Source organism: Aotus nancymaae, unplaced genomic scaffold, assembly GCF_030222135.1.
Source record: "Aotus nancymaae isolate 86718 unplaced genomic scaffold, 86718_ANA_hifiasm-v0.15.2.pri h1tg000004l, whole genome shotgun sequence".
Taxonomy (NCBI): Eukaryota; Metazoa; Chordata; class Mammalia; order Primates; family Aotidae; genus Aotus; species Aotus nancymaae.
The window spans coordinates 41,412,394-41,439,912 of NW_026988415.1; the positions used below are offsets into that span (position 1 = coordinate 41,412,394).

A 27,519-nucleotide genomic window follows, 5' to 3' on the forward strand; every position below is an offset into this window, starting at 1 on the left:
GTGAGTAATATAATGCTTTTATTGAAAATCAAAACACCAAACTTCTGCAAACTTTACATAAATATGTAGCCATGTGAATGTATAACAAACCCAAGAGTGACTATTGTCTAACAGGTAAAAATGCAGACAGCTTCACGTTAAGCTCTTAGCATTTCCTTTCACAGCAAGTTTCTAAAATAAACTAACTTTTCTAGCATTTATTCTCACAAAAATATATTTCAAGTTAGAATAAACAACTACTGGCTTCAGACTTTTAATTGTGTATATTTAACCATACTAAGAAAATTATCATATTTAGCCAAATGGAGGCTTTTTCTGTGATCTATTTCGAAATTCTCAGATTCTGGTCCATCTATTCCTTCAAGCAGTTTGGAATGACTTGTCAGTTGGCATTTATATTGAAACTAATCTACAAATAAGCCATTTTGATAAAGCTTGCTTGGTTTGAGACTACTATGTATTTGGAGATAAAAGACTCAGAACAAAGTGCTTGCTTTTTCTACAGCTTATATCAAATGTGATGGGCACTTAAGCAGTCAGCCTGGGTTCATAGGTCTAGAGTGGCCAGGCTGTAAATACAATAAGTCTAGCTGCCTTCCACGTGTGGTCAGACAGCTATATTAAGAAGATCCACTCACTGTTAGTTATCAACATAGCCAGGAGCCTGATTTAAGGAACTATTCAGGCATTGAAGGACAGACACTTCCAAAAATGGAATTTCAGGGAAGTGTAGATTGAACAATCTTGTTCAAGGCTGCCAAAATTATTTTCTGCATGCCAAGATGTTATTCACACACATAAAGACTATATGCAGATAATCTTCATTTTTAAATTTCAAGTTGTTTTATTGCAAAAGCAAGTATAGTTATAATATATAGCAAAGCAAATCTATCTTTGGTTCTATATATCAGATAACTTTTGCAAAAATAAATAGGCATGGCAAGAAAAATAATTCAACTATCTTATGGGAAAACCCAACATTTTATACAAAATAAGCAAAGAATATAGAAATGATGTTTCTTTTAGACTTTTTCTAATTATCTTGCTTAATATCTAACACTAGTGCAATTTTAACATTAAAATATTTGTGCACAATATATTTAACAATACAGCATAGACTCAAAAGTGTCATAAAACAAAATAGTACTTTCCCTTCAAAATCATTTAGGAATTATGCTTTCTAAAAATGTATGACAAAGTAGAACTGCCATGTGTTGACAAAATTAACTTTGAAGAAGCGCAAGAAAAGGAAATAAAGATGTAGTTACAATCACGGATTCTAGAAATCTCAAAAAAAAAGTGAACATGTTATCCATTCTCCCATTTGCAGAAAATATGTATTAGAGAGAACTGTTTAGAGATTTTTTTAAAACTAGTATCTATAAGAGCTTCCTGTCACGGTTTCAACTTTCAGCACATTTAATGAGCTTGATTTGCTGGTGGTTTTCGTCTCTTTCCATATATGATTTTTGCATCAAATAATTCTCTTTCCCTGTAGCCTAGACATGGTCCTTTTAGATACTTTGCTTCTGCTGCCTTGTAATCTAACCCATCAACAACAGAAATTGAACAAATAATTGCTTCTGGCAGAAGAACTTCTAGAATAAATTTAATTTTATCATCTTTTATCCAAGTCGGTATTCTTTGCTCTATCTGATTGTAGACTTCTTGTAAATATTTCACCACCGCATCCAGCTGATCTTCATCCTCAAAGTATGTTTCAATACAGGGTGTGAACCTGTTTGCATTCAAAAATGATTTCAGCCATCTGGATTCTTTTGTGCCATTTACAATGGCCAGAAGATGGTCCTCTGTTCCCTTTTCATTCACAATGAAGTCCACTAGGTTCTTATTGGCTCGAACCCGAGCAGCCTTCATCCGGTCAGGGAGAATTTTCTGGAAGGACATTTTCTTAGTCTGGGAAGTCACAGCCAACCGTTCCCTGGCATCTCCATTATTCAGCATAGGAAATTTGTTCCTGAAAGTATCCTGTTTCATTTCTTTCCTAACTGGGTAACTCATATCAGCAGCAAAATACTCAAGCAAAGAGCCTGTGAAAGAACCACAACCTATTCTAACTCTGTAGTCACGAATCAGTGAGATGCACCAGTCAATACTTTCACTATAATCCTCTCTGGCTTTGTCCACTAGTGCTTGTTTCTCTTTACAATCAAATTTCTTCAATCTTCTAAAATTTACTCTAATGCCTTTCTTTTCAGAATTCATGTCTGCCTCAACAAAAAGCACACTAGCTTTCCTCTCTTTTCGTCTGATACTTTTTATCACTGCTGGCCAAAATGGATATTTCTGATATTTAAACCAGACTATCATTCCTGTTTCAAATGGACGTGTCTCATAATGTAAAATGAAGCGTGGAAGTTCTTCTTCTTCCTCATCATCATCTAATAGAGAAAGATTAATGCGACTTGAGGCTTGACCTTCATCCTCAAGTTCTTCAAAATCCAGTCTCTGAAAATTTCTTTCACTATTCCTAAGAAGTGAATAATCCAAGACAGGGTTAGAGGCACTAAGTGAAGCCTGACATTCCCATGAAGAACTCTCGGGGCATGCAGCAGCCCCCATCTCTGATCCCACAGAAGGTTGATTCTGGCTGGTATCTAAGCATGGATTTGAGGGACCCTCTCCAGGATCCTCAATATTTTCTGAGAAGGTAGAGCATTCAGAGGGAACAGCCAGGGTCTCTGGGCAGGTATCCTGGCTCTCTTCTTTCAAAGCTTTGGGCATAGTAAGAATATCTGATGGCAAAAGTGGAACACACTTTTCATCTTTAACACACTTGCTTTCCTCTTTGACTGCAGAATGCACAGACATAACTGCTGAAATATCAATCTTATCCTTGTCCTCTTTTTCATCATTATCTTCTGGAAGTGAAGAGAAAGTCTCACAGCAGCTAGAGTTTTCTAATGACTTTGTCTCCATTTCACTTGGAATACTACTGACCATTGTGTGCTCTTGCAATTTAACATCATACAGGGAATCATCACTTTCTGAAGATGCCAACAAGCATGCTGAGTTTTCACTTTCCTCAAGACACTCTTCTAAGTTGCCTTCATCCTTCCGATATTTTTTATGAGGGGGTGAATCGGACACTTTTTGTGATATATTTTGAGACAGCATAGTGGTCTCTTCTTCATCTGAAGTGCTTGCTTGACTCAAATTTGTTCCCTCATTTAGAATATCCAGTGCCACTTTTAGTGATCTTCCATAGGCAGTTTCCTCTGTAGGTGGAGCACTGGTCTCTGACTGTAGTGCTAATGAGGCAGCAATGGCTTCAATTTGAGATTTATTTAGGATCTTTGTTTCCATGCTGTCTACATTAATTTTTTCATTTAGTGAGAGTATTTGAACTTCTAGAAAAAGTGTCTTTTTTCTCTTACTGTTTGATGAAGTTTCAGAACTGGACAAAACTTTTGCTGGCCATAACTGGTCTTTCCACTTGCACAGTACATATTCAGACTCCATTATGATTTATATTTGAGTGCCAAGGGTTATTACCAAAGGTTGAGGTGGCTGTCTGTCTTTGTCACTGCTAACGCAAGTCCTACCCAAAACAACAATACTCTTAACAAAGTCTCTTTCGTCTTATGACTACAAAAGGTTTACTGCTGGCCTTTTCTCCACCTCAATTTTCCAAGGATGCTTGAACACGTTGTTTGAATAGGACGATACTGGAAGATACTGAAATAGGGAAAAGGAAAAGAAGAAAAGTGTAAGCAAATACAATTATCTTGCCAAAACAGGAGGTGAGCAATTACAAATGGAGAAGAAATAAAACAAACAACATTGCTCAGTGGGGCATGAGACAGAAGAGGAAAATGCAGCATAATATAACTGGAAAAGTTCTTTTATAATACCTCAAATTCAAGAACTTTCTCTCATTATTGAACATGCTTACTAAGGAGTGAATGTACTCACATGGCAGCAGAGCTTGAGAGAGTTTGTGATGGGATGTCAGAAACTCTATTATGTAATTACATACTTTGGTACTTTTGTGTCCCTAATGTGATACCTATAGCAATGGGTCTCCAAACTTAACCTGTGTCAGAATCATCCAGAGGACTTACATTTCTAGGCCCCATAGTAAGAGTTTTATTCAGAAGGTTTGACGTGAGCTCCAAAGTTTGTATTTCTAAAACATTCTCAAGTGCATCTAAGGATACATGTTTATGAAGAACACTTTGAGGAGCAGTGTTCTAGCTGAAAACACACCTTTATAATTTTTAAGCTTCAAGTGCTCCACTGTTCACCTGAAGCAGGTAGACAAAGACAATAGGGTCTATATCTCCCAGACCCAGACAAAAATACAACGACCATTCTAAAACCATAAGCTTAGAAGGCAGAGATTCAGAATGGCTGCTATGACAACTTCTTGGATAGGACAGTTAAAAAGGATTAACAGTTGCCATTGGCCTGAACCTTAGGGAGACACCTGAATAGCCTCTTTGGTGATTTCTTCATAATGTCTTAAAAGGTGAGATTCTTTCTGAAAACTAGAAGTTATGACTTTTAATTATAAAGTGTCATGGCTGCACAACAGGGAGCAAAATAAATTGCACCCCAAATTCTCAACTTAACATGATTCTAACATGAAATATGGCTTTTAATTTAAAATCCTATGATGGCTGTAGAGGAGGAGCCAAAATACATTATTGTCCAAGTTCTCAACATGTTTTTACCGTGAAATGTTTTGTGAAATAGGAAGAGTCTTACCCAGTGTCACATGGATCCTGATGGGTCTGGTCCTGTGGTCCAGCTGTCTTGATTCTCACTCCAACTGCTTGTCCAGCAGGGCCTTTACCCAGCTAGGCACTTCTGTGGTTGCACTGTCTTTCTGGGGTTCAGCTGGCATCACATGCAGATTGCCCAGGTCATGTGCCTCTCTGATACTAACCCAGGCTGTCCAAAAGGAAGGCAGGGAATAAAATCAATGAAATGGGAAAGGTGTAAAGAATTTTCTCTACCTAAACCCTAACAGGCATGTCATTCTAAAACAGTAATGAGGCAAAAATCTCATTCTTGATGTAGATGCCACGTTTATTTTCCTTCTTCTTTTTATAATTTGAAATGCTCTCTGGGATAAATTTATGCTTTTTAGTTTATGTTGAAATCGTCTCTCAAGAAAAGTATGGTGGAGTGAAGATAGACAAAAAAGAAGTAACTATTGTCTTGTGTCTACTATGAGTCAGACTGTAGATTTTGTTTGAATGCTCACATCAGTTACCATGTGGAATTCTTCTTTATAGATAAAATATTTTTCAGTGGAATTACAATTACATGCCGTCTCATAGTTTACTAATACAAAATAGTTTCGTTGCTTTGTTTGTGTACTTCATAACAATGGTTGGCTGGAGAAAATTTAGAAAATCGGTCAGGTGCCCTCTTATGATGACAACCAGAACTGCTCATGAGTTGAAGGCGACTTCACTCACTATTAGATCTTTCCATCCTTATGGGATAAGGATGGAAACTACATTCAGCCAGCTAGGAGCCTTCTCAGGCGTCTAGAATTTTTCTATGTTAAATTTAAAGGTTTTGTTGTGTGGGATTCTAACTAGATCATAATGTCTTCAACTACAATGTTTCTGATTATGAAAACATCCAGAAGCTTATTAAAAATTGTGAAGATGCAGAAAGATATATGCAAAAGAAAGTACAACTGTAGACAAATAACCACTATGAATATTTTCTATATATATATCCCACATTTTTTTACATATAAAGATAAATGTATCACATTTGAAACCAGCTTCAGATCCCACTCAAAGAGCATAGCTTGAACATCATTCACACATTTTCCACATGATTTGCTATAAATTACTTTAAATGAGGTTTTCTCCCAAATTTGTTGCATTTTATCTCAATATTTCCCTGAAGATGTAACAAAATCCAAATAAATATGTATTAATAATTTCCAAAAGGAGAAAATGGTAAAGCCATCCCTGTGTCCACAACTATGCAAGTAATCCTGTTAACACTTTCACAGTTATGTTTTTTCTGATTTGGTTGTAGTAACATACATAGGTATACTAACATACATGTTTATTCTTAAGTGAGAACATACAGTATGTGCTATTCTATAATTTTTTTCACCTTATACTGTTTCTCACACATTTGCCAAATGCATAGTATTTCATTGTGTAGATGTACCATGCCATGTAATATTTTGAAAACTGCGTATAGAAATAAACCAAATCCTCTGTTTCTCACTCTTAAATGATACAGAAAAATGGTTCTTCCTGCCCACACTGGTATCTGTGATGTGAAAGAATAAACTGCAAGGAGGACACATGCAGGCTTGTAGTTGACACAGCAACTACGCTACCCACTTGATCGGGTCCAGGAAAATTTCTATTATTGGCAAAAGACAAGGGGGATATGGGAGTGTGTCTATGTGTATCTATGTGTGTTTATATGTTTGAAACAAAATGAGTATGCTGTTTCAGCTTCATTTTTCTTTCATGATTATAAAAATAATCACTGAGAAATCTACTCTAAAGATGCTGAAATAGGTTAAAAATAATATTAAAATGGTGACCTGATCACACAGAAATGCTGTTGAGATATTATTTTCTTCCAGATTTTAAAAATCACATATATACATGCATATATTATGTGAAAGTATCTTCACTTAACTACATATTTGATCCCTTTTCCATGCTTATGTACATGTGACACATACAGTCTTTTAATGTATCAATCAACTTATAGGTGTATTCCCCCCACGCTGTCAAATACTTCTAAGTTATTTTTCTGTGCAAATTAATAAATGTCTAAACATGCAAACTATAACAGACTGTCTAGCAATACAAACAGGGAATGCCAAGTCAATAAATTAGCATGAACAGCCATGCTGCACTGAAGCCTTAATTTAGAGGCAGTAATCTGATCACCTCTTCTCCCACTGTGGACTTGTAAAGCATTGGAAGATACAAAAATTCCAGAGTATTAACTTCTTCAAAATGCCAGGAATTCTCAAAACCACACACCTTTCCCACCACTCTAAGACTGCCATCTCTATTTTTCAAAACTTTAGGATCCCAAAAACTCACTAGAAAATAACTAGCCATTACCTTGAAGCTTCTTGTCATCTGCAGCCTGGTGAAATGCAGCTCCTCCCCCAAGACTGGCCAGGCATAGCTTCCTTCCTAGCGGACCAGAGGAGGGTCCGCCCCTGGGGTGTATGAAGACCAGAAAGTCCCTCCCTGGATCAGAGGAGGAAGAATTGCCAAGAGAAACCGCTGAAGTGCTGAACTGCAGGAATGTTCCTTTTAAAAAAAACTTTTAAGCAAAATGCCAAGAAGTGTGCTTAATTCAAACCCTTAGGGTGTGTGATTTCTTGAAGAAAAGGGGTAGCGAATCACTTTATCATATAACAAAAACCCAGTTACTAATATTCCTTACTTTATTTTTTTTCTTGCCATCTCTGGCATCTTAGCCCTGTAGGTGAATTTTTAAACCCAGCTGGTCAAGCTCCATTAAAATAGACCACTAAGGATATCGATTTGGATTACACAAAAACTGTACATTATTTGAGGGAGACTTTAATTCTTTATAATTCTTTTTTTTTTTTCTGTTTTCAGGACATGGTACGTCTCTACTTGTATTCATTCTTCTCTTAAAACTTTCAGGAAAGTTGCAGAGATTTCTTCACATACATGATTATTTCTGGCTAGATGTTAAAATCATTGGCTTAACAGGAAAGCACTCATTTCATATGCCCTCATCAATAATTGACAATTCTGTTTCTTATGTTGTGTTGTTTTTACTTGCGTGATTCAATGAGAGGAATTAATTTCTTAAAATTCATGTCTTTATTTACATGTCTGAAATAGATTTTGCATATTCTGTTCATCAAAATTCTATGTTAAATTTAAATATAGCTTTCTGATTTCACTCAGAAAGTAAATTTTAATTATCACTAGTGATAACTGGGGAATAAAGTATTTTTTTTACTATATTTTTTTAATATCATATAATATTACTCATATATAATAATTACAATTTTAACATTCACCTTTATATAAGCACTAATATTAAAATAAAATACCAATAAATCACTGAAAGCCATCTTTAAGCTGGTGTATTATTGGGGACTCTAATAATTAGAGTATATAATGCTTTGTGCTATAAACAACCCCTAAATCTCAGAGATTCAATACCCTAAAAGTTTATTTTGCTGATGTCAAGGTTCAATATAAGGCATCAGTGGCCAAAAAGGGGCAAGGCTCTCTGTTTTAAACAGTCATTAAGAGACCCAACCTTCTTCTATCCTGTGGCTCTACCATGTCCTTGGGTCTTGCATTCCTTCATTACATTCTTTGCATCTAGCTAACAGCCTAAACAAGAGGGAAGATAGAGAGTCATATGGAAGGTTTTAGCGGTCATGTCTGGCAAACATCACTTCTAGTTAACGGTCCACTAGCCAGAACGTAGGCATGGAGCCCCAACTGCCATACTGGCTGGGGAATGTAATCTCCCTGTGACCCCAGGAGAAAAATGAGACAGAGGTTGACAAACATGTAGCATTCTCTCTGCCATAAGAAATTTTGACTTCCAGTCTTTTATAGACTTCTGTTACTGGTTTAATGTTTTTTTTTTTTAGTCGTATATAACATTTATAATGAATGAGACAGAAACTTCTAGTTGCTCACCCAAGATTCACTCTTTGCATTCTTCCTCATTAGCAGAACCCCAGTTATACTGAAGGTGGCAGTTTAATCTCCTAAAATATTGCCTTTCCCAGACTCCCTCTCTGCAAGCCATGGTCATGTGATGAAATTTCTTGCCAAAGAATGCAAGCAGAAATTGCTGTGAAGATTCTAGAGACGGCATCTCTAGAGGGGGATAAGTAGCCAGGTTGGGCTTTTTTTTTTTTTTTTTACACTTTTCCCCTTTCTCTTGCTTCCCAGAATTTGATCATGATAGATAGAGTTCAGGAAGCCTTTCTGGACCACAAAGTGACTTAGGAAAAGGATGCAACTCACTAGGAATGTGTGACCCTAAACCACTCAATCATGGGATCACCTTATTCCAATCTCTTTAAGGTAGTGGAACATCAGACTTCTATTTTACCAAAGGCTCTGTGTTTTCCAGTCTTTCCTTCTAGTTGTAGAACAAAATAATTGATCCTATAAAAATTACAATGAAAATAACATAATTCTTATTATAGAATTAATCCTTTCAATGCCTTCAAAATATTACTATATAATCTAAATAGGATTATCAGGCCAGTGTACATATGGCTTTTTTAAGTGATGAGATTTATTTCATTATATATTTCATAATGTAATATTTTTTATTCTGTCTTCATCTTACAAGTTTGGAAAAAACAAATGTACACAGTATGATAATTATGTTAAAATGATTTTTTTGCTTTGTTTTGGATATTTTTCATATTGCATATAAATCAGGAAATGCTATACTATGGCACCATTTTCAAAATGAAATGCAAAAGAAAAGATTAATTCCATGGATAATATTTTCTATTTCACCAATTTGTAGAAGGAGGTGGAGAAGAATGATAACCAATAATAGTAAATGCTAATACTGCACTATTAAAGATAGATAACATTACAGATATAATAATATCTAATACCTATAAAAGTTTTCTATATGCCAGGCAATGTTCTCAGCACTTGATACATGGTCTCATTTAATAATTAGATGGTTATTTCCTGGAAGAGAGGGCCAAAACCAACTCACTCTGCATAACAACATTAATATTATTATTAATAATGACAATAATGATAGGAGCCGAAAGTGTTTTCTTACCATGGGGATTATGTAAGGGAGTGGGTTACCTAGGATGTGTTTACCACAATACCTTATGATTTTTTCTATATGACATTTTCAAAAGGACAAAAGTATAGCTATGGTGAAAAGATAAGTGTTGCCAGTGTTACAAGTTGGGAAGGGTGTGGCTATAAAGGGACAGCTCAAAGATGTTGTGAGGGTGATGAAACTTTTCTGAGAGTCGTGGTAGTTATATGAATTTATTTATATGTTAAAATCCAGAGAACTGTATACAAAAAAATGGTTAAGTATAGTGTATGATACTTTAAAGTATGATTTTAATGTATAGCAATTTAAATAAAAATTTAAATGAAAAATGTAATAATGGCCATTATATAAAAAGCAAGTCTTTGCAAGTATGCTTAGAAAGCATCTGCTTCTTCCTAAAGCATACTTAATAACAAAACCCCCCAAATAACACCCATACATATATTTTTTCAAAAGCACCAGTTTTACTTCCACTTAGGATATAAAAAGCCATAAGAGAATGTGACTCATAATTTAATAATGATAAATCTCGAGATAACATACAAAATCATAACTTTCCTTGAGCTTAGCAGGGAACTGAGTTAAAGTGAATTCCAAAGGGTGACCAGCTCCTTTAAAGAAAGACAAAACATATGAACCTTTGTCCAAGCATGGAGACAGAAGTGGCTGTCATACAAGCTGAAGTTTTAATGAACTTTTAAAAGAAAAGTATGGGTTAGCTCTGTCATTTTGGAATATCTGGAGGCCCAAAGACTTAAACACTCACTATCAAGTTATTTTTCACAGTCTTTAACCAGAAGCTCAGAAAAATGTCTCAGAACAAATCAGGAGACCTAAAAGAGTCTACGTCACTGGTTCTGGTATGCAGAAGGTAATCAGCAGTTGCCAGGGGACATATATACAACCCCACAAAACCCTTCTGTCATGAGAAGCAAAAGCCTTAAAATGCTAGAGGAGAAGCAGCAAACTCTCTCCTGAACCCAGGTAAATATCCCTTGCTTTTGGTGGAGGGGTAGAAACAAATCTTACTTGCCTAGGGAAGGAGAGATAAGAAACCCCCTGATTTCCAGGACAAAGGCAGAGAGATCAATTGCTGCTCAGGGAGAAGTAGAAGGGAAAAAAAAAAACCTGTTCCTGAGGAAACCTTCTCTGGCCTAGGTCCTACATGAATGAAAAGTAGTGTTTGCCTATTGTTGAGAAAGAGGCAAGAAAATATCTCTCACCAAAGACCAACCACATATACAAATCCGAGGTTAGCTGCCATTGGAGAGGAAAGAATTCTGAGAAAGCCTTACCCTAAGGTCCAGCAAGATTCATAGAGCCCCACTAAGGCTGTGGCTACACAGGACAACAGACAATACTTCCTGCCTCACCATGAGCCTAGCACTTGATAATAACAGCAGCCAAATGCTGTCAAGTGAATAAGAGTAGGAAGAGAGACCCTCCGCTTGTGGCACAAGTATGAAGGAACTACTAAAAATTTGGAGTAGAAAATCATTGAAAAAATCCTGTAGGACTGACTCCTGGCTCCAACTGAAGCAAGCCAGATGACAGTTAAGTCAGGAAAGGAGGAAAAACTATCCAGCATATTTTATAATACCAGTTTTAACCTGATACCCAAACTACAAAATAAAATAACAAATGAATACTTCAGATCAATATCTCTAATAAACATAGACACAGAAGTCCTTAACAAAATGCTGTTAATCAAAGCTGATGATAAAGAAAAGAATAATACATTATGACCAAATGGAGTTTATGATGATAAAGAAAAGAATAATACATTATGACCAAATGGAGTTTATCCTGGGAATGTATGGATGGTTCAACATTTGCAAATCAATCAGTCGATCAATGTTATTCACCATATCAACAGACCAAAAGGGAGAAAAAAAGTCATCTCAATTTTTACCGAAAAAGAACTAATACCATTCTACAAATAATGGTAAGAGACATTCAGCATAGTAAGAGTTCAATGGATCTTCCTCTACCTAAACAAAGGCATCTACAAAAACAGCAAAAACCAAAAAACCTACTATTAACATCATATGGTAAAACACAGAATGCTTTTCCCCTAAAATCCGAAACAAGGCAAAGATGTCTGCTTTCACCACTTCTATTTAACATTACGTTGGAGATTCCAGCCAATACAATAAGGACTAAAAAATAAATTGCTTATGAGTTGGAAGGAAAGAAGTAAAATTCCATTTACAGACAACAAGATGATCTATGTAGAAAATCCCAATGGATCTACCAAATAACAACTATGAAGCTTTGAGACCTAATAAGTAAGTTTAATAATAATGCCAGACATAAGGTCAATATAAAATAATTGATTTTGTTTCTATGCAATGAAATCTAGAATTTTAAGTTTTTAAAAGTACCATTTGGAATAGCATCAAAAACTGGGAAATAATAAGTAACGAAGGATAACGACGTGCAAGATTTATATGCTGAAGACTTCAACACACTGATGAGATAAATTAAATAAGACATAAATAAATAAAGAAATACACCATGTTCTTCGACTGAATAACTGAAATACCAATTTTAGGATGTATATCCCCAACATTTCTGTAGAATTATTGTAATCTCAATCAAAATCCCAGTAGGTTTTTCATAGAAATTGAGAAGCTAACTCCAAAATGAATATGGAAAAAGCAAAGGAACCAGAACAGCTAGACAAATTTTGAGAAGAAAATACAAAAATTAGAAGGCTCATACTACCTGATTTCAAGACTATGGTAATTAAGACAGTTTGTTATTGACACAGGATTGACCTATAGATCAGCAGAATGTAAACAGACCAGCAAATATGGCCAACAGATTTTGAACAAAGGTAATTAAATAACGAAATGGTGGTCTTTTCAACAAATGATACTGGAAAAACTAGACATCATATGCCAAAATATTCTTCTTGACCCCTCAGCTAAGAGCATATAGAAAATTAACTCAAAACGGACTACTGACCTAAATATAAAACCAAAAATTATAACTTGTAGAAAAAAAGTACAAAATCTTTGAGATTGTGGTCTAGGCAAAGATTTATTAGGATTTAAAAAGCATGGACTATAAAAAATTAATAAATTCTGCTTGAAAACTTCTGCTTTTCAAAAAATAAAATGAAAATCCAGAGTGAGAGCCTATACTTACAAAACATCTATGTGTTGAAGGACTTTTATCTAAAATATATAAAGAATTCTCGAAATTCAATGATAAGATTATTATTGAATAACCCAATAAAAATAGACAAAAAATTAAATAGACACTTCATCAGAGAAGATGTACAAATGGCAAGTGAACACAAGAAAAGATGCACAACACTATTAGTAACTGAGGATATGCAAGCAAAACCACAATGAGATACCACTAACACCTTTATAAGAATAGCTAATATTAAAAAGAAAATGAAATTCTGACAGTATCGACTTCTAGCAATGACATAGAGCAACTGGAACTCTTATACATTGCTGGTGGAAATACAAAACATCACAGCTACTTTAGAAAACTGTTTGGCAATTTCTAATGTAATTAAACACACATCTACCATAAAACGAAGAAATTCCACTCCTATGTATTTTCTCAAGAGAAATGAAAAGTTAGGTACACACAAAGACCTATTCTAGAATATTTAACAACTTAATCATAATTGCCAAAAACTACAAATTTACGGGTGAGTGGATACTCAAATTGCAGAACATTCATATGACAGAATACCTCTCGACTATATTAAGGAATAAACTACTGGTATATGCAACAACATTGGTGAATATTTTTAAAATACGCTAAGTGAAAGAAGCCAGATGTAAAGGCTATATACTTTATGATTACATTTGCATGACATCCTGGAAAATGAAAAACTATAGGGACAGAAATCAGATCAGTGGTTGTCAGGAACTGACATAGCGATACAGACTGACTACAATGGGGCAGGAAGGAACATTTTGGAGTTATGGAAAGGTTTGACAGCTTGTCTGTACGGGTAGTTACATGATGGTTTATGTTTCTCAAAGCTCATTAAACAGTACAGCTAAAAGAGTGAATTTAACTCTATGTAAATTATACCTCTTTAAACCTGAGTCTTAAAAAGGCATCCCATCAGAATATGACCAATATAAGACATTTATATTTTACTTACTGAGAGTAATGGGGATACATATAGGGATTTTGATTTGTATTTCGAATCAATGATTGCCAAAGAGGCTGTGGGTTTCACAAGATATGTGTAAAAATATCCTCTGCAGTGCAGAAATAATATGTCAAAAATGTAAATTACTTTGATTTCTTTTATTAATTTTTATTAACTTCTCTTTCTGAATTTGCTTTAAAGCACGGGCGGGGCAGCATCTAAGACACTTGACTTTGATGCAGTTATATAACTTTCTTTAAATACATGTCTTCACTAAATAACTCTTTCATTGAGAGTTACTTAGCACAGGACATATGTCAAGAAACCAGGTGACATCAGCATTGTACAGTACATGGAATTTATCCCCATTGGCAGAACCTTTAACCACACTGAAGTTGTCACATGCCACTAAACCATATGAATGGAAATAGAGGAAGAAAGTAAGGAAATAGGGAGGAAGAAAGAAGTAGAAGACAAAATGCTGCAATCTGGAAATAGTGATCTAGTTAAGAATATGTCCCCAGTTAAAAGCAGAAACTGAGTAACATATGGCAGGAAAATGGAGTGGTCATAAAATAAATAAATATTAATATTTTAGTGCATAAGGTTCATATAACGAGTATAGATAGTCCAGTTAGAACACTCCCAAAGACCATGAGGGGGCCACAGACATTGGTAAACAAGGAATCTTAGACATTTCATAGATACTCAAAATATTCAATGACCCCCAAGGCAGAAGCACAGACAAGTAACAACTGAATCTCTCTCTAAACAAAGAGTTCAATCTTATTAATGTCAACTGGCTGAATATCAGCCCACCAGAAGAAGAAGAACATCAGGAAAACCTTACTAATAACAAGCATCCCAGGTATAGAAAAAGGTAAGTCAGATAGTTTATTCACTGCCAGGATCAAAGAGTCTCCATAATCCCGGGTAAAATGTATATGAGTAAAAAAGAAGAATTACCAACCAGACTTAGAGGTCACAGAGGGGTAAACCTGCCACATTGGAGATTTTGTACTTCCAAGGCAATGTGTAGGTTTTCCCAGGCAAAACTTACACATGCCAATGAATAAAACTATTAGAAGTCAAGACACAGGATGATGGAATAAGAAATATTTTAAAAAGGAATAAAATGGAAACAAGTTTGACGAGGACCTCACAACCCCATCATTACAGTGCATAGACAAACAAAGCTCTACTGCACTGTGCATATTCCAGTAGACAGACTAAACTGCAGTGTTCTTTCTGGCACAAACAAGCAAGAAGGAAGACCTATCTGGGGTTTGCCCTGGGGAATTTTAAGAAAAAAGGAGTCCTCCCCTAGCCCCACCATTCTCTGAGAAATCCATAGAAAAAGAATCAGACAGGACAAAAATTATTCCTCCCACCATTCTAAATAAAGGTAATTATCAGTTCTTTAGTAAGGAGATGTGAGAGACTGTTAAAGATCCAATGTCTAAACCTTAGAGTTTCTCAGGCAAGTTAAATTATGGCAAGGCTGTTATGTATTCCAAATTCACAAACAGATATAGAGACAGGGGTTTAGGACCCAGTTCTAACTTTAATAGAGGACTAGAGGGACAACTACTGGAGCCACCAGATATCAAAACATATTACAAGTTTAGAATAATGTTTTAAAGTTCAGTGACAGTTTAAGTGTGAAGCAAGAGGTAGATATGGACATAGAAAAGAAGGCAATAAGAAAAAAAGGCTTCAAATAAACCATAGATCTGAATTATTATCTGGATACAGGTTAGAAATCAGTGAACTTTCAATCATCTAACAAAATTCCTTAGGTCGCTGGTCTGTGTTTTTCTGGTTTAACTAGAAAAGCAGTGATTTTAGAGGCCTCTGTTGCCTTAGGGCTACTAAACAGTTTTCTTCTTCCCTGGCTTGTTCATGCCTCCCTGAAAACTCACAAGGAAGCTTGAATAAGTAATTTCAAATAGACAATACTAGAGTGTATATATTTAAAGGAAAGGCAAAGAAAAAAAGAGAATAAGCAAAGGGATTTCTTCTGTCAAAGGAGTAGGAAGACAGATGATGAAAATGAAGAAGACAAAAGATGAATAAATATTGGGCATAAGACAAATAAACATTGTGGTTGGGGGAAAATATTTAAAAATCTAAGAAAAGAGGAGTAGTTCTATAATACCCCAGTTTGTAATCCTTCTTATAGCTATTACATCTAAGGAATGAATGTATGTGTGTATGAGTGGGTGGTGGGAGATGTCCAGGGAAACTAGGGAATATGTTGGGGACATATGTTATTGAGTATTTTTGTACTTTGGAGCCTCTCAAGGTTTATTCTAGTGGAATCCTCTTTAGACTCTAGTAAGCTAACAGCGCTTCCCTGTCTACCCAAGGGAGCCAGACACAGATACTGGAAGTCTGCATCCCCTAGACTAATCCAGAGCGACCTCGTTAAGAGAATAAGCTTAGAAGTCAGAGATTCACAATGGGTGTCCTGGCTACCCACTGGAAAGGATAGTTTTCAAGGATTTCTTGAGAGTCAGGCAGATGGCTGGGACATCCGAGTCTTCCATAATTAGACATCATTATGACTGTTTGTATACTTTTCCTACAGGAGTTTAGCATATATTTCTTTCCCAAGATTAAAATTTGTGGCTTTTAATTTAAAATGTTAAAATGTTATGGCTACTAAGCCAGAGTGAAATCACTTGTATTCCATATTCTCAACTCAGAATGTTCTTACCATGAAATGTTTTGTGAAGCGGAAAAAGCCTTACCCACTGTCACATAGATACTAGTGGGTCTGGTGCTGAGATCCAGCTGTCTTAATTCTTACTCCAACAGCTTGTCCGGCAGGGCCCTACCCTCCTTGGCATGTCTATGGTTGCACTGTTTTTCTGAGGCTCACTTGGCATCACATGCAGATTTCCCATGTCAAGTGCATCTCTGATAAAGGCAGAGAATCAAACCAATGAAATGGAAGAGGCATAAATAAATTTCCTTACCTAAATTCTAACAGGCATGTTATTCTAAAACACAGGAATGAGGCGAAATTTCATCTGTGATGCAGATGCCATCTATTTGTGCTTCATGTTTTTACAATATGAAATGCCCTCTTTGTCAGTTACGTTATTTGGTTCATGCTAAAATAATATCGTTCAGGAAAATTATAAGGTGGAGAAAGGAGAGAACGGAATGGACAATTGACTGGTGTCTACTATGGGTCAGACTCTATGTAGCAGCATTTTTTATGATTTCTGTTTGAGTCCTCACATCAGTTCTTGGGTGGGGCTTTTTCTTTTATACACATATAATTTTTTTTGAGTGGAATTTGAATCACACTTTACATGCTGTCTCAAAGTCTGCTAATAAAATACATTTCACTGCTTTGTTTGCTCAATTCATAAAAATAGTTGTCTGGAGAAAATTTAGGATATCTTGCAAGCGCCATCTTGTGACAAGAAACAGAACTGTTACTACAACATCCTTGTGGGAGAATGGTGGGAACTACATCCTGCCAGCAAGCAGCTTTCTCAGGCTTCTAGAATATACCATGTTCAAATTTAGTTTTGTTATGCATTATATTAAAAATGGAATCTGAATATCTTCATCTCCAATGGTCGGATCGTGGTTACTGAAAGTTGAAAATTTGAGAAAGATATATAAAAAGAAAGTATAATTCTGGAAAGATATTATTTCCTGTATATCTTTCCATAGTTTTTCTTTACATAAACATATGAATGCACATGATTTCAAATCGGCTTTTTGTCCTGCTTAAGCTCATGGTTTAAACATTTTTCCATATTAATAAGTATTTTCAATGTGATTTTTTAGTGAATCACGTCAAATGAAATTTTCCCCCAACTTTGCAACATTTTACCACAATCTTTTTTCTGATTTTGTTAAAAAAAGGGCTAAACATGTATTAACAATTTTTTTAAAAAATACCTATAGTGAAGCCTGCCCTAGCTCTTCAACTACACAAATAATTCAATTAGCATGCTGGTTTATATTTTTTTCTGATTTGGTTACATATGGATTAATGTAGTATTTTATGTTTAAATAATATGGTGCTTACCATTCTGCAGTTTGCTCTTTTTACGTCTCAGACATCTTTTCAAATCACTACAAGTTCATACTTTCATTTGTCAGCTATATAACATGCACCATACTACATAATACTTTTAAAACTGTTTATAGAAATAAACCAAATCCTTTCCATTTCTCACTCTTAAACTTAGATGATATAGAAAAGTGGTTCTGAAAGGATGGGTTACAGGGAGGACACATGCGGGGCTGTAGCTGAAACAGCAACCAGGCTACCCACTTGATCAGGTCCAGGAAAAATTCCACTATTGGCAAAAGACAAGGGGGTATGGGAGCGTGTCTGTGGTGTCTATGTGTGTTTATGTATTTGAAACAAAATGGGTATACTGTTTTGGCTTTAGTTTGCTCTTCTAATTACAAAAATGAGCATGAATAAAAACAATTCTAAAAATGCTGAAACAAGTGAAAAATAGATTTTAAAAAAACCTCCGTAATCTGAACACTCATAAATGAACACTCAGAGATGCTGACTCGGTAGTCTAGTTCTCTTCCTAAGGAAAACGAATATACATCTTTACAAGTGTTATCACTCGACGGCATATCTGAATCCCTTTCTACGTTCATGTACATTTATATTTGTGTCCCTATATTTCATTCCCTTTATATGTTTACATTTTTCTATCATTTTTGTGTAGAATAATACGTGTTTAAGTCAAAATATAATAAAATCTGTAACAAACATAGAAATATGGAATGCCACGTAAAAAATTAACATGAACAGCACGTCTTACCGAAGTCTTAATTTAGAAGCTGTAATCTGATAGCCCACTCCCACACGGAGGACTTTAAAAATATAGGGCGAAACAAAAATTCCAGAGGATTAATTCCGTTCCAATAACAGCAATTCAAACAAAACCATATTCTATTCCCACCTCTCTCAGTCAACAATCTATATTTCTTTTTTTTTTACTTTAACATCAAGGCCCGAAGAAATTCCCAGAAAATATCTGGCTTTAAGACAGCCATTACCTTGAAGCTTCTCGTCAGCTGCAGCCTCCTGAAATGTTGCCCCTCCCCCAAGACTGGCCGTGTACAGCTCCCTTCGAAGCGGCTCCGACAAGGCTCCACCCCTTCCCAGTGACGGGACTAGCAGGGGGCCTTTCCCTCAAAGGGAAGAGAATCACCAAGTTAAACTGAAATTCCCTTAAAGCAAAAAGATTATCATTTTTAAAGCAATTGAAAGTGGAATGGCAACACGTGTCTGTTTAATTTACATTCAAACCACCAGAGTGGGTGATTTTCTGGAAAAAATAGGTAGAAATGCCTTTATCATATAATAAAGACTCAGTAAAGAACATCTTTTACATATTTTTCTTGCCTGTTTTGGCACCTCATTTCTAAAAACGATTTCAAGATCCAACTGATCAAGCTATATTAAAAACCTCCCAACATCCTTATTTATACTGAAGTGAATTAATAAATTATTTTGTGGATAAATAATTCCCTGAAATTTTAATTCTTCTGGCTCTGGCACATGATGTATGTCTCTCTTTTTATTCAGGTCTTCTCATTCATCTTTCAGAAAGTTTCATCGTTTCTTTCAATTAAAGTCATTTCTAAATATAAAACATCGACCAAAATCTTTAAAGAGATATATATGTATCTGAATATCCTGAAATTGACAACAAAAATACTTTTATTGGTAAAAACACAATAAACCAAATTTGAAAATATAAGAGCAAACTTGACAAAACTGTTTTTAATGCAAAAATATCGCTAAACTAGCTCTTACATATTAATAAGAAATAAATGGTAGGGTTAAAATGGGCAAAAGCCATAAATAGACAATTCACAATGTTGTGGGAGAATAATTTTTCCCCATTCCTAATCTTTACTTCCTTGAGAGCAAGCTTATACGGTGCCACCACAGGAAGCTTTGTCCTTCCCTGTACAACTACAAACCTCTAGGCTATTTGGGTGGGTTTGCTTAAATTTGGAGTTCTGTTATCACGCTTGTAATCTCAGCACTTTGGGAGGCCGAGGTGGGCGGGATCACTTGAGGTCAGTAGTTCGAGACTAGACTGGCCAACATGGTGAAACCCTGTCTCTACTAAAAATACAAAAATTAGCCGGGCGTGGTGGTGGGTGCCTGTAATCCCAGCTAGTTGGGGGGCTGAGGTGGGAGAATTGCTTGAATCCAAAAGGCAGAGGTTACAATGAGCCGAGACTTCGCCACTGTATCCTTAAAGAGATATGTATGTATCTGAATATCCTGAAATTGGCAACAAAATACATTTTTTTGTTCAGAAGGCCTTACATTTATATTTGTGTCCTATGTGTCATTCCCTTTATATGTTTACATTTTTCTATTATTTTTGTGTAGAATAATACTGCACTCTAGCCTGGGTGACAGAGTAAGACTCTATCTCAAAATAAAATAAAATAAAATAAAATAAGAAATAAATAAACGAGCCTATTTGATTCTCACAATAATCAATGCCCTGCAACTTCCTCTTCCCCTTGTACCAATGTTGACATTTTGGCTTCCATCTGCAACTCCATTTGTTTTATATCAATTTATCTAATTTGTTCACTGAAGAAAGGGAGGTGCTATTTATTGGGGCTCCTCAAAACTCAAACATTCAAAATAGAAATTAAAACTAATACTTAAAAGATATTCACCTTCCCTAATAATCAAAGAGATGCAAATATAAAACAACAATAACATGTCATTTTTCTACCTAAATTGACTGACAAAGAGGCAAATAAATGATATAATTGGTGGAGATGCAGGAAACAGAAAAATGAGCACTCTTGCTAATGCCCATGGTCAAAAAGCTAGGAAGAGGGTGAGACAAAGTCAGAGCCAAAGTCTGACCCCAAAACAGGAGGTATGCCCTCTATCCATGAGTATTCACTGCCTCCAGGGCTTGGAATCCTGTCTCTTTGGTAGAAACAAAGATGATATTGTTCACTTTCGAACTGTGAGGAAATTGGTGAGTGAGTGTTGCTTAGTCTCATGTCTCTGTTGGTGAACATATTGGTGAACTACAACCATCTTCAGCAACAACCATACTTTTTATCCTGATCTCTTTCCATTTCTAACATCCATCTACATTCCCACACAAATTAAAAAATATTTTCATGTACTATGCTTTTTTTTTTTTTTTTTTTTTTTTTTACAGAATCTTGCTCTGTCGCTCGGGCTGGAGTGCAGTGGCACGATCTTGGCTCACTGCAACCTCTGCCTCCTGGGTTCAAGTGATTCTCCTGGCTCAGCCTCCTGAGTACCTGGGATTACAAGCATGTGCCACAACACCAAACTCATTTTTGTATTTTTAATAAAGACGGAGTTTTGCCATGCTGGCCACGCTGGTCTCAAACTCCTGACTTCAGGTGATCTGTCTGCCTTGGCTTCCTAAAATGCTAGGATTACAAGGCGTGAGCCATGGGTTCCAGCCTGCACTATGCTTTTGCACTGACCATTCTGCATGACAGCATTCATTTGGCTTTAGAGCAGTTATGAGAAGTCCCTTTTGCATTGTAGGGGCCTGGAAGCAACTTCCCTTTCAGGGGCTGATAATCATTCATTATATAGAGAAATGTCATTTTCATTTTACCCTCATTAACAGTTGACAATTCCTTGCTCCTGTGCTTTGTGGTTTGCAACTGCCAATTCAGTACAGGAAAGTTGTATTTTTATACTCTTTTGCTGAGCTTTTTTATTCACAAAATATTCATGAAATTAAGATTTAAATTTAGATTTTTATTGCCTTTAACGTCAGGTGTTATTTCCCAGGAAGCATTAAAACCTACACATTGCCAGTGGATAATGATTCTGAGGTTTAGGTGTCTTATGATAATGTTATGCTATGTATAAAAACAAAAATTGTAAAATTAGGTAAAGTTAGTGAGGCCCTCACAACCCCATTCATTATCACAGTGAGCAGGTAAACACATCTCCTGCTACATTCTTGCTATTCAGGTTAGAGACACAGAGCTGCATATGACACAGCTCTTCCTGTAATGATCAAATGGAAAGAAAGAAAACTATCTGCACTGGGAACTCTAAAGAAAGAAGCCATCATTCTTCCAGATACTCATAACAGAAGAGTCAGCCTGGGTCAAAATTTTCCTGGTAACCACATTTAAAATGACATAAAGAGTTCTTTGATGAGATATGGATTTCTGTTGGCAAGATCCTATGTTTAGCCTTTACTAGTTTGTCACCAAGGCATTATGACAGGGTTATGTTTCTGAAGTTTTCAGACAGCCAGCCAAAAATTCAGACAATGTGGGTTTGAAACCTTTATTAGCTCAGTGGAGAGAAAACTTTCCAATCCTTGACAACAATGCTAGGTTGTCATCTCTTATATCCTAGATAGCATAGTCAACAAGGATGCATGGGTCACCTGTATCTTTATATTAATCTAGGTTGTCCAAATATTAAAGATTAATATATTTAGCAATACAATAATAATAAGAGTTTTAGCTACCTAATTATCTGGAAAAGTCATTTTTTGTTTGTTTGTTTTTTAAGACGCCTCATTCTATTGTTTGTCTGTTTTTTAAGAAGTCTGATTCTATTGCCCTAGGGATAGTAAATGGTTCTGGCCTGTTGTAGCCTCTTTTATCCCCCTGAACCTTCACAAACTAGCTTGAATAAAGTATTATCAATGGGTGATAATAAGATTACATTAAAAAACATGGCAAAGAAGAAAAGGGATCCCATAAAAAATTTAGTTTCCTAAGTAGGAAGAAGGTAAACGATGAGAATATAGACAAGATACAAGTCAGAAAAATGAGTAGTGGGTATCAGACAGATGGGGTTAGAGATGTGGAATATATTTGTGGGGGTACAGAAAAGAGAAGCATTATAACACAAACCCAATATTCCATCTTTATTTTCTCTGTTGTATAATAAAAAGGGAATTGTGTGGGAGGAGCTTTGGCAGTATCGGGAACATTGTTTTTGTTCTTGGATAATTTGGGCTTTTGCAACCCTCTGAGTTATCGTAAGTGAACGCTGGGTTCTAATCTTTTCTAAGCTGCCACTTAAGGCAATCAAAGGAGAGCTCACGGACACAATGAGATTGTTAAGGCTCAGCATCAACAATCTCACTGAGAGCCCAAGGTTATGAGTCACAGATTTGTGATAGTTGCTGGGAAAGAATTAAGTTTGTTAAACCACTACAAAATATTATTTAAGAGAATACAGTCATGTGGTGCATAATGACATTTCAGTCAATGACAAACTGCATATATGACGGTGTTCCTGTAAGATTATAATAAAGCTGCAAAATTCCTGTTGCCTAGTGATGTTGGTGACAGCCATCGTAACACTGAAGCACAACTCATCACTCATGTGTTTGTGGTGATGCGGGCATAAACAAGTTACTACACAGATAGTGGCATAAAAGTATAGCACATACAATTATGTACAATGCCTAATAATTGATAATAAATGACAGTAGATTATATACTTCCTATACTATACTTTTTAATCTTATTTTAGTGTATTTCTTCTACTTATTAAAAGAAATTAACCATAAAACAGCCACAGAGCAGGTCTTTCAGGACGTATTCTAGAAAAGGGCATTGTTATTTTAGGAGACAACAGCACCATGAGTGGTACTGCGCCTGAAGATCTTCCAGTGCGACGAGATGTGTAAATGGAAGACAGTGATATTGATGATCCCGACCCTGCGTAGGCTAATGTGTGTGTTGGTGATTACCAAAAAACGTTTGAAAAGAAAAAAGATAAAAATTTTTAAAAATAGAAAATAAGCTTATAGAAGAAGGATATAAAGAAGTTATTTTTGTACTGCTGTACAATGTGTTTGTGTTTTATGGTATTATTACAAAAATGTTAAAAGATGTAAAAAATTAAACATTTATAAAGTAAAAAATTACCAGAAGCTAAGGTTAATTTATCATTAAGGAAAGAAAAAAATTTTTAATAAATTTAATGTCACTTAAGTATTCAAGTCTACATTAGTGTACATAATGTTCTAGGCCTTCACATTTACTCACCACTCACTCACTGACTCACCCAAAGTAACTTCCAGTCCTGCGAGCTCCATTCATAGTAACCGCCCTATGCAGGTTTACCATTTTTTGTCTTTCATGTCATATTTTTACCATAACTTTTCTATGTTTAGATATGTTTGGATATATGAATATTTACTATTGTTTTGCAACTGCCTACAGTATTCAGTACAGTAACATGGTATACAGGTTTGTGGTATAGGAGCAATAGGCTATACCATATAGCCCAAGTGTGTAGTAGGCTATGCCATCTAAGTTTGTGCAAGTACACTCTATGATGTTCTCAGATAAAATCGCCTAATGAAGCATTTATCAGAATATGTCTCCGTTGTTAAGCCATGCAATACTATACAGGTGATTCAAGAAGGTCGTAAGACCTTAAGCAGGTCCTAAGAAACCTTTGTAACTATGTTATCTAGTATATGGTATGACAACCTATCATAGTTGTCAAGGACTAGAGAGTCAGGTAGACACCTGAATAGCCTCTTGCATGATTTCTTCATAGTGGTATAATACATAAGATTCTTTCCCAAAACTAGAAGTTATGACTTTTAATTACAAACATAGCTGTAGAACAGGAAGCAAAATGAATTATACCCCAAATCCTCAACCTAACATGAAATGCTATGAGGGCTAAAAAGCAGGAAGCAAAATACATTATTCTCCAAGTTCTCAACACGTTTTTGCCGTGAAATGTTTTGTGAAATGGGAAGAGTCTTACCCACTGTCAGGTGGATCCTGGTGGGTCTGGTCCTGTGGTCCAGCTGTCTTGATTCTCACTCCAACTGCTTGTCCAGCAGGGTCTCTATCCCGCTCTTCACTTCTGTGGTTTCACTGTCTTTCATGGGGCTTGGCTGGCAGGAAATCAAACCAATGAAATGGAAAAGGTGTAAATAAATTTCCCTACCCAAACTCTGACAGGCATGTCATTCCAAAACACAGGAATAAGGCAAAATCTCATCCATGATATAGATGTCATCTATTTTACTTCATGTTCTTATAATATGAAATGTTCTCTGTGTCAGTTATGTTATTTCGTTCATGCTAAAATCATCCTTCAGGAAAATTATGAGGTGGAGAAAAGAGAGAAGGGAAAGGACAATTGACTTGTGTCTACTATGGGCTAGACTCTATGTAGCAGCACTTTTTATGATTTCTGTTTGAGTCCTCATATCAGTTATTGGTGGGGATTTTTCTTCTAGATATTTACAATATTTTAAATGGAATTTCAATCACACTCTACATGCTGTCTCATAGTCAGTTAATACAAAACATATTTCATTGCTTTCTCCACTTCATAAAAACGTTTGCCTGGACGAAGCTTAGGCAACCTGGCAAGCACCATCTTGTGACCAGAAACAGAACTGCAGACACTCAGGCTTCTAGAAATTTTCATTCTCAATTTAAGAGTTTCTGTGCATGTGTTATACAAAAATGGGATTATAATGTTCTCATTTAAATTCTTTTCATTATAATATCTCTCATGAATGTTGTATACCTTTTTTTCTCTTTTGGATTTCCACGGAAGAAAGCAAATCCACACCACAATGGTCAAAATGTAATGGTTTGCTCTATATATTTCTATATATTTTTCTATAGATACTTACCAAAGTGGATGATTTTTGAAACTAGACCCTTTATTTTTTCCAGTAATATATTTGAACATATTTCCATATTAATAATTATTTTCCATATCATCTTTTTGTGAATTGCTTTACAAAATTTTTTCCACATTTCTAAAATGTTATGTTTTTCTTATGATGAATATACTTCAGGCTTGCTGTTTTCAAAATGAAATTTTTTAAATGGAGAAATGTAATATATAGGTTAAAATATTATCTTAATTAATTGAAGATATGTGTGGAGATATAAGAACACTTATATCTCCAATTAATAAAGTAGCATGTATATTTCCAGATTTCTCCAATTAATAAAGTAGCATCTGTATTTCCAGAATTTTATTGCATACATTGTACTAATGCATGCACATTCTTTTTGGTAAACAAATAGGATTACATGATACAGGTCATCAGTTTGCTTATTTGTAGAATCTACCTTGGACTTTTTTTATAACCGTTGCATTTAGTGTTAGCTCATTCCTTTTACAGCTGCGTAGTACTCAACACTATGGATGTACTATCCTATACAACTATGTCATAATATGTTTAAAATATTTTATGAATTATTCCTCATGAGTATAAAGATAAATATGTTCTGCCTAAACCATAGTCTGGACTATAGCCTCAATAGTTGAACTGCAAGAAAAGCACAAGCAATCAGGTAATGAGCCTTCTTAGACCCACAGAAAAATCCTACAGCAGCAAAAGACAATGGAATGTGTGTGTGGCTATTTGCTCAAGTGTCTGTAACATAATTGATTATTCCCTTTTCAGCTCCATTTTCATTTCCAAAAGAATCAAAAGTACATAAAATCTAAAGATGAAAATACACGTCATCAGTACTCAAACCCTGAGTTGTTCACGGCTTACATTTTTGATGTTTTCCTCATCACATATATGTTTGAATATGCTATTTGAAATTACATTTATTTAGCCACATATTTGAACACCTTTCCATGTTTATATAAGTTTTCACTATTTTGGGGAAAGTAGCTTTTCCCCCATGATTTTAAGTTCTCATCTCAGTTTTTATGCTGACATAGGAACTACATGCTAAGTAACATGTAGAAGAAAGAAATGGAAAGTTTCCTCCTTTTTCCCCTGACATCCTTTTTTATCAGGCATCCTTCATTACTAGGCATATTGTTTGTTGTGTTTTATTATATTAAGATATGCTTGTTATTGTTATGATCTTTAGATTTTTTTCTATTGCAGTACAAATAGAAATATACAATTCTCTTGACAGAAATACAAAGATCATATTTTGCACATTATTTAAAAAGCTATTATATTAAGTCATTATGTATCCCTTGACAAATAACCAGACTGCTAATTCTCAGAGATACTAGAATTTGCAGTTATGCATTACTTTAGATTACTAACATACTCCACCAAAACAGGAAGATTTGTTAGAAACACAATCAACACATTCAAAGTAATATAAAAAAACCAACATCCCCAACTAACAACTTAATTTTTCATTTAAGATTATCATAACCTTTTTCAAAATAAGGAAGATCAATCTCCCAACTTCTGTTTCATCATTTATCTCAGCCACCACTGCCTTTTGCTGGAAACACAAAATGCTCTCTTAAAAAGTTAGCTTTTGCTACCTCTTGAAGAATATTTTTTCGCAGGTGTAATGTTCATTACCACCTCCCCGACTGTGCACTTTTAACATAATCTAACAGAACACAAAACCCAAATATTAATTCCCTCACAGAAACGACTCTCAGAAAACGACACTCCTTTCCCGTAATTCCTAAGCAGCACTCTCTTCTTTTCTCACCTTTATTCCAAATCTTCGAGAACTCCTTGAAAATAACTAGCATTTACGACAGCCATTACCTCCAGGCTTCTCCGAGGAAGCCTTGGAAGCCTGTGTGTAGCGCAGCTCCT

General features: G+C 35.4%; 1 protein-coding gene across 6 annotated transcripts; it reads right to left on the reverse strand.

Moving 5' to 3' along the window:
• On the reverse strand, nucleotides 1-27,519 carry PWWP3B (PWWP domain containing 3B). Of its 6 annotated transcripts, none has more exons than XM_012451663.2 (6): nucleotides 27,410-27,519; nucleotides 24,723-24,855; nucleotides 18,983-19,117; nucleotides 7,092-7,223; nucleotides 4,732-4,917; nucleotides 1-3,699 (listed from the first exon to the last, which is right to left on the reverse strand). In XM_012451663.2, exon 6 carries the CDS (start codon nucleotides 3,481-3,483, stop codon nucleotides 1,420-1,422), a length of 2,064 nt encoding a protein of 687 aa, XP_012307086.2. In that variant the 5' UTR covers nucleotides 3,484-3,699; nucleotides 4,732-4,917; nucleotides 7,092-7,223; nucleotides 18,983-19,117; nucleotides 24,723-24,855; nucleotides 27,410-27,519; the 3' UTR covers nucleotides 1-1,419. The 6 variants fall into 6 exon arrangements, with proteins under 6 accessions (XP_012307086.2, XP_012307085.2, XP_012307088.2 ...); XM_012451662.2 differs by having other exon boundaries at nucleotides 18,983-19,156; XM_012451665.2 differs by lacking the exon at nucleotides 18,983-19,117.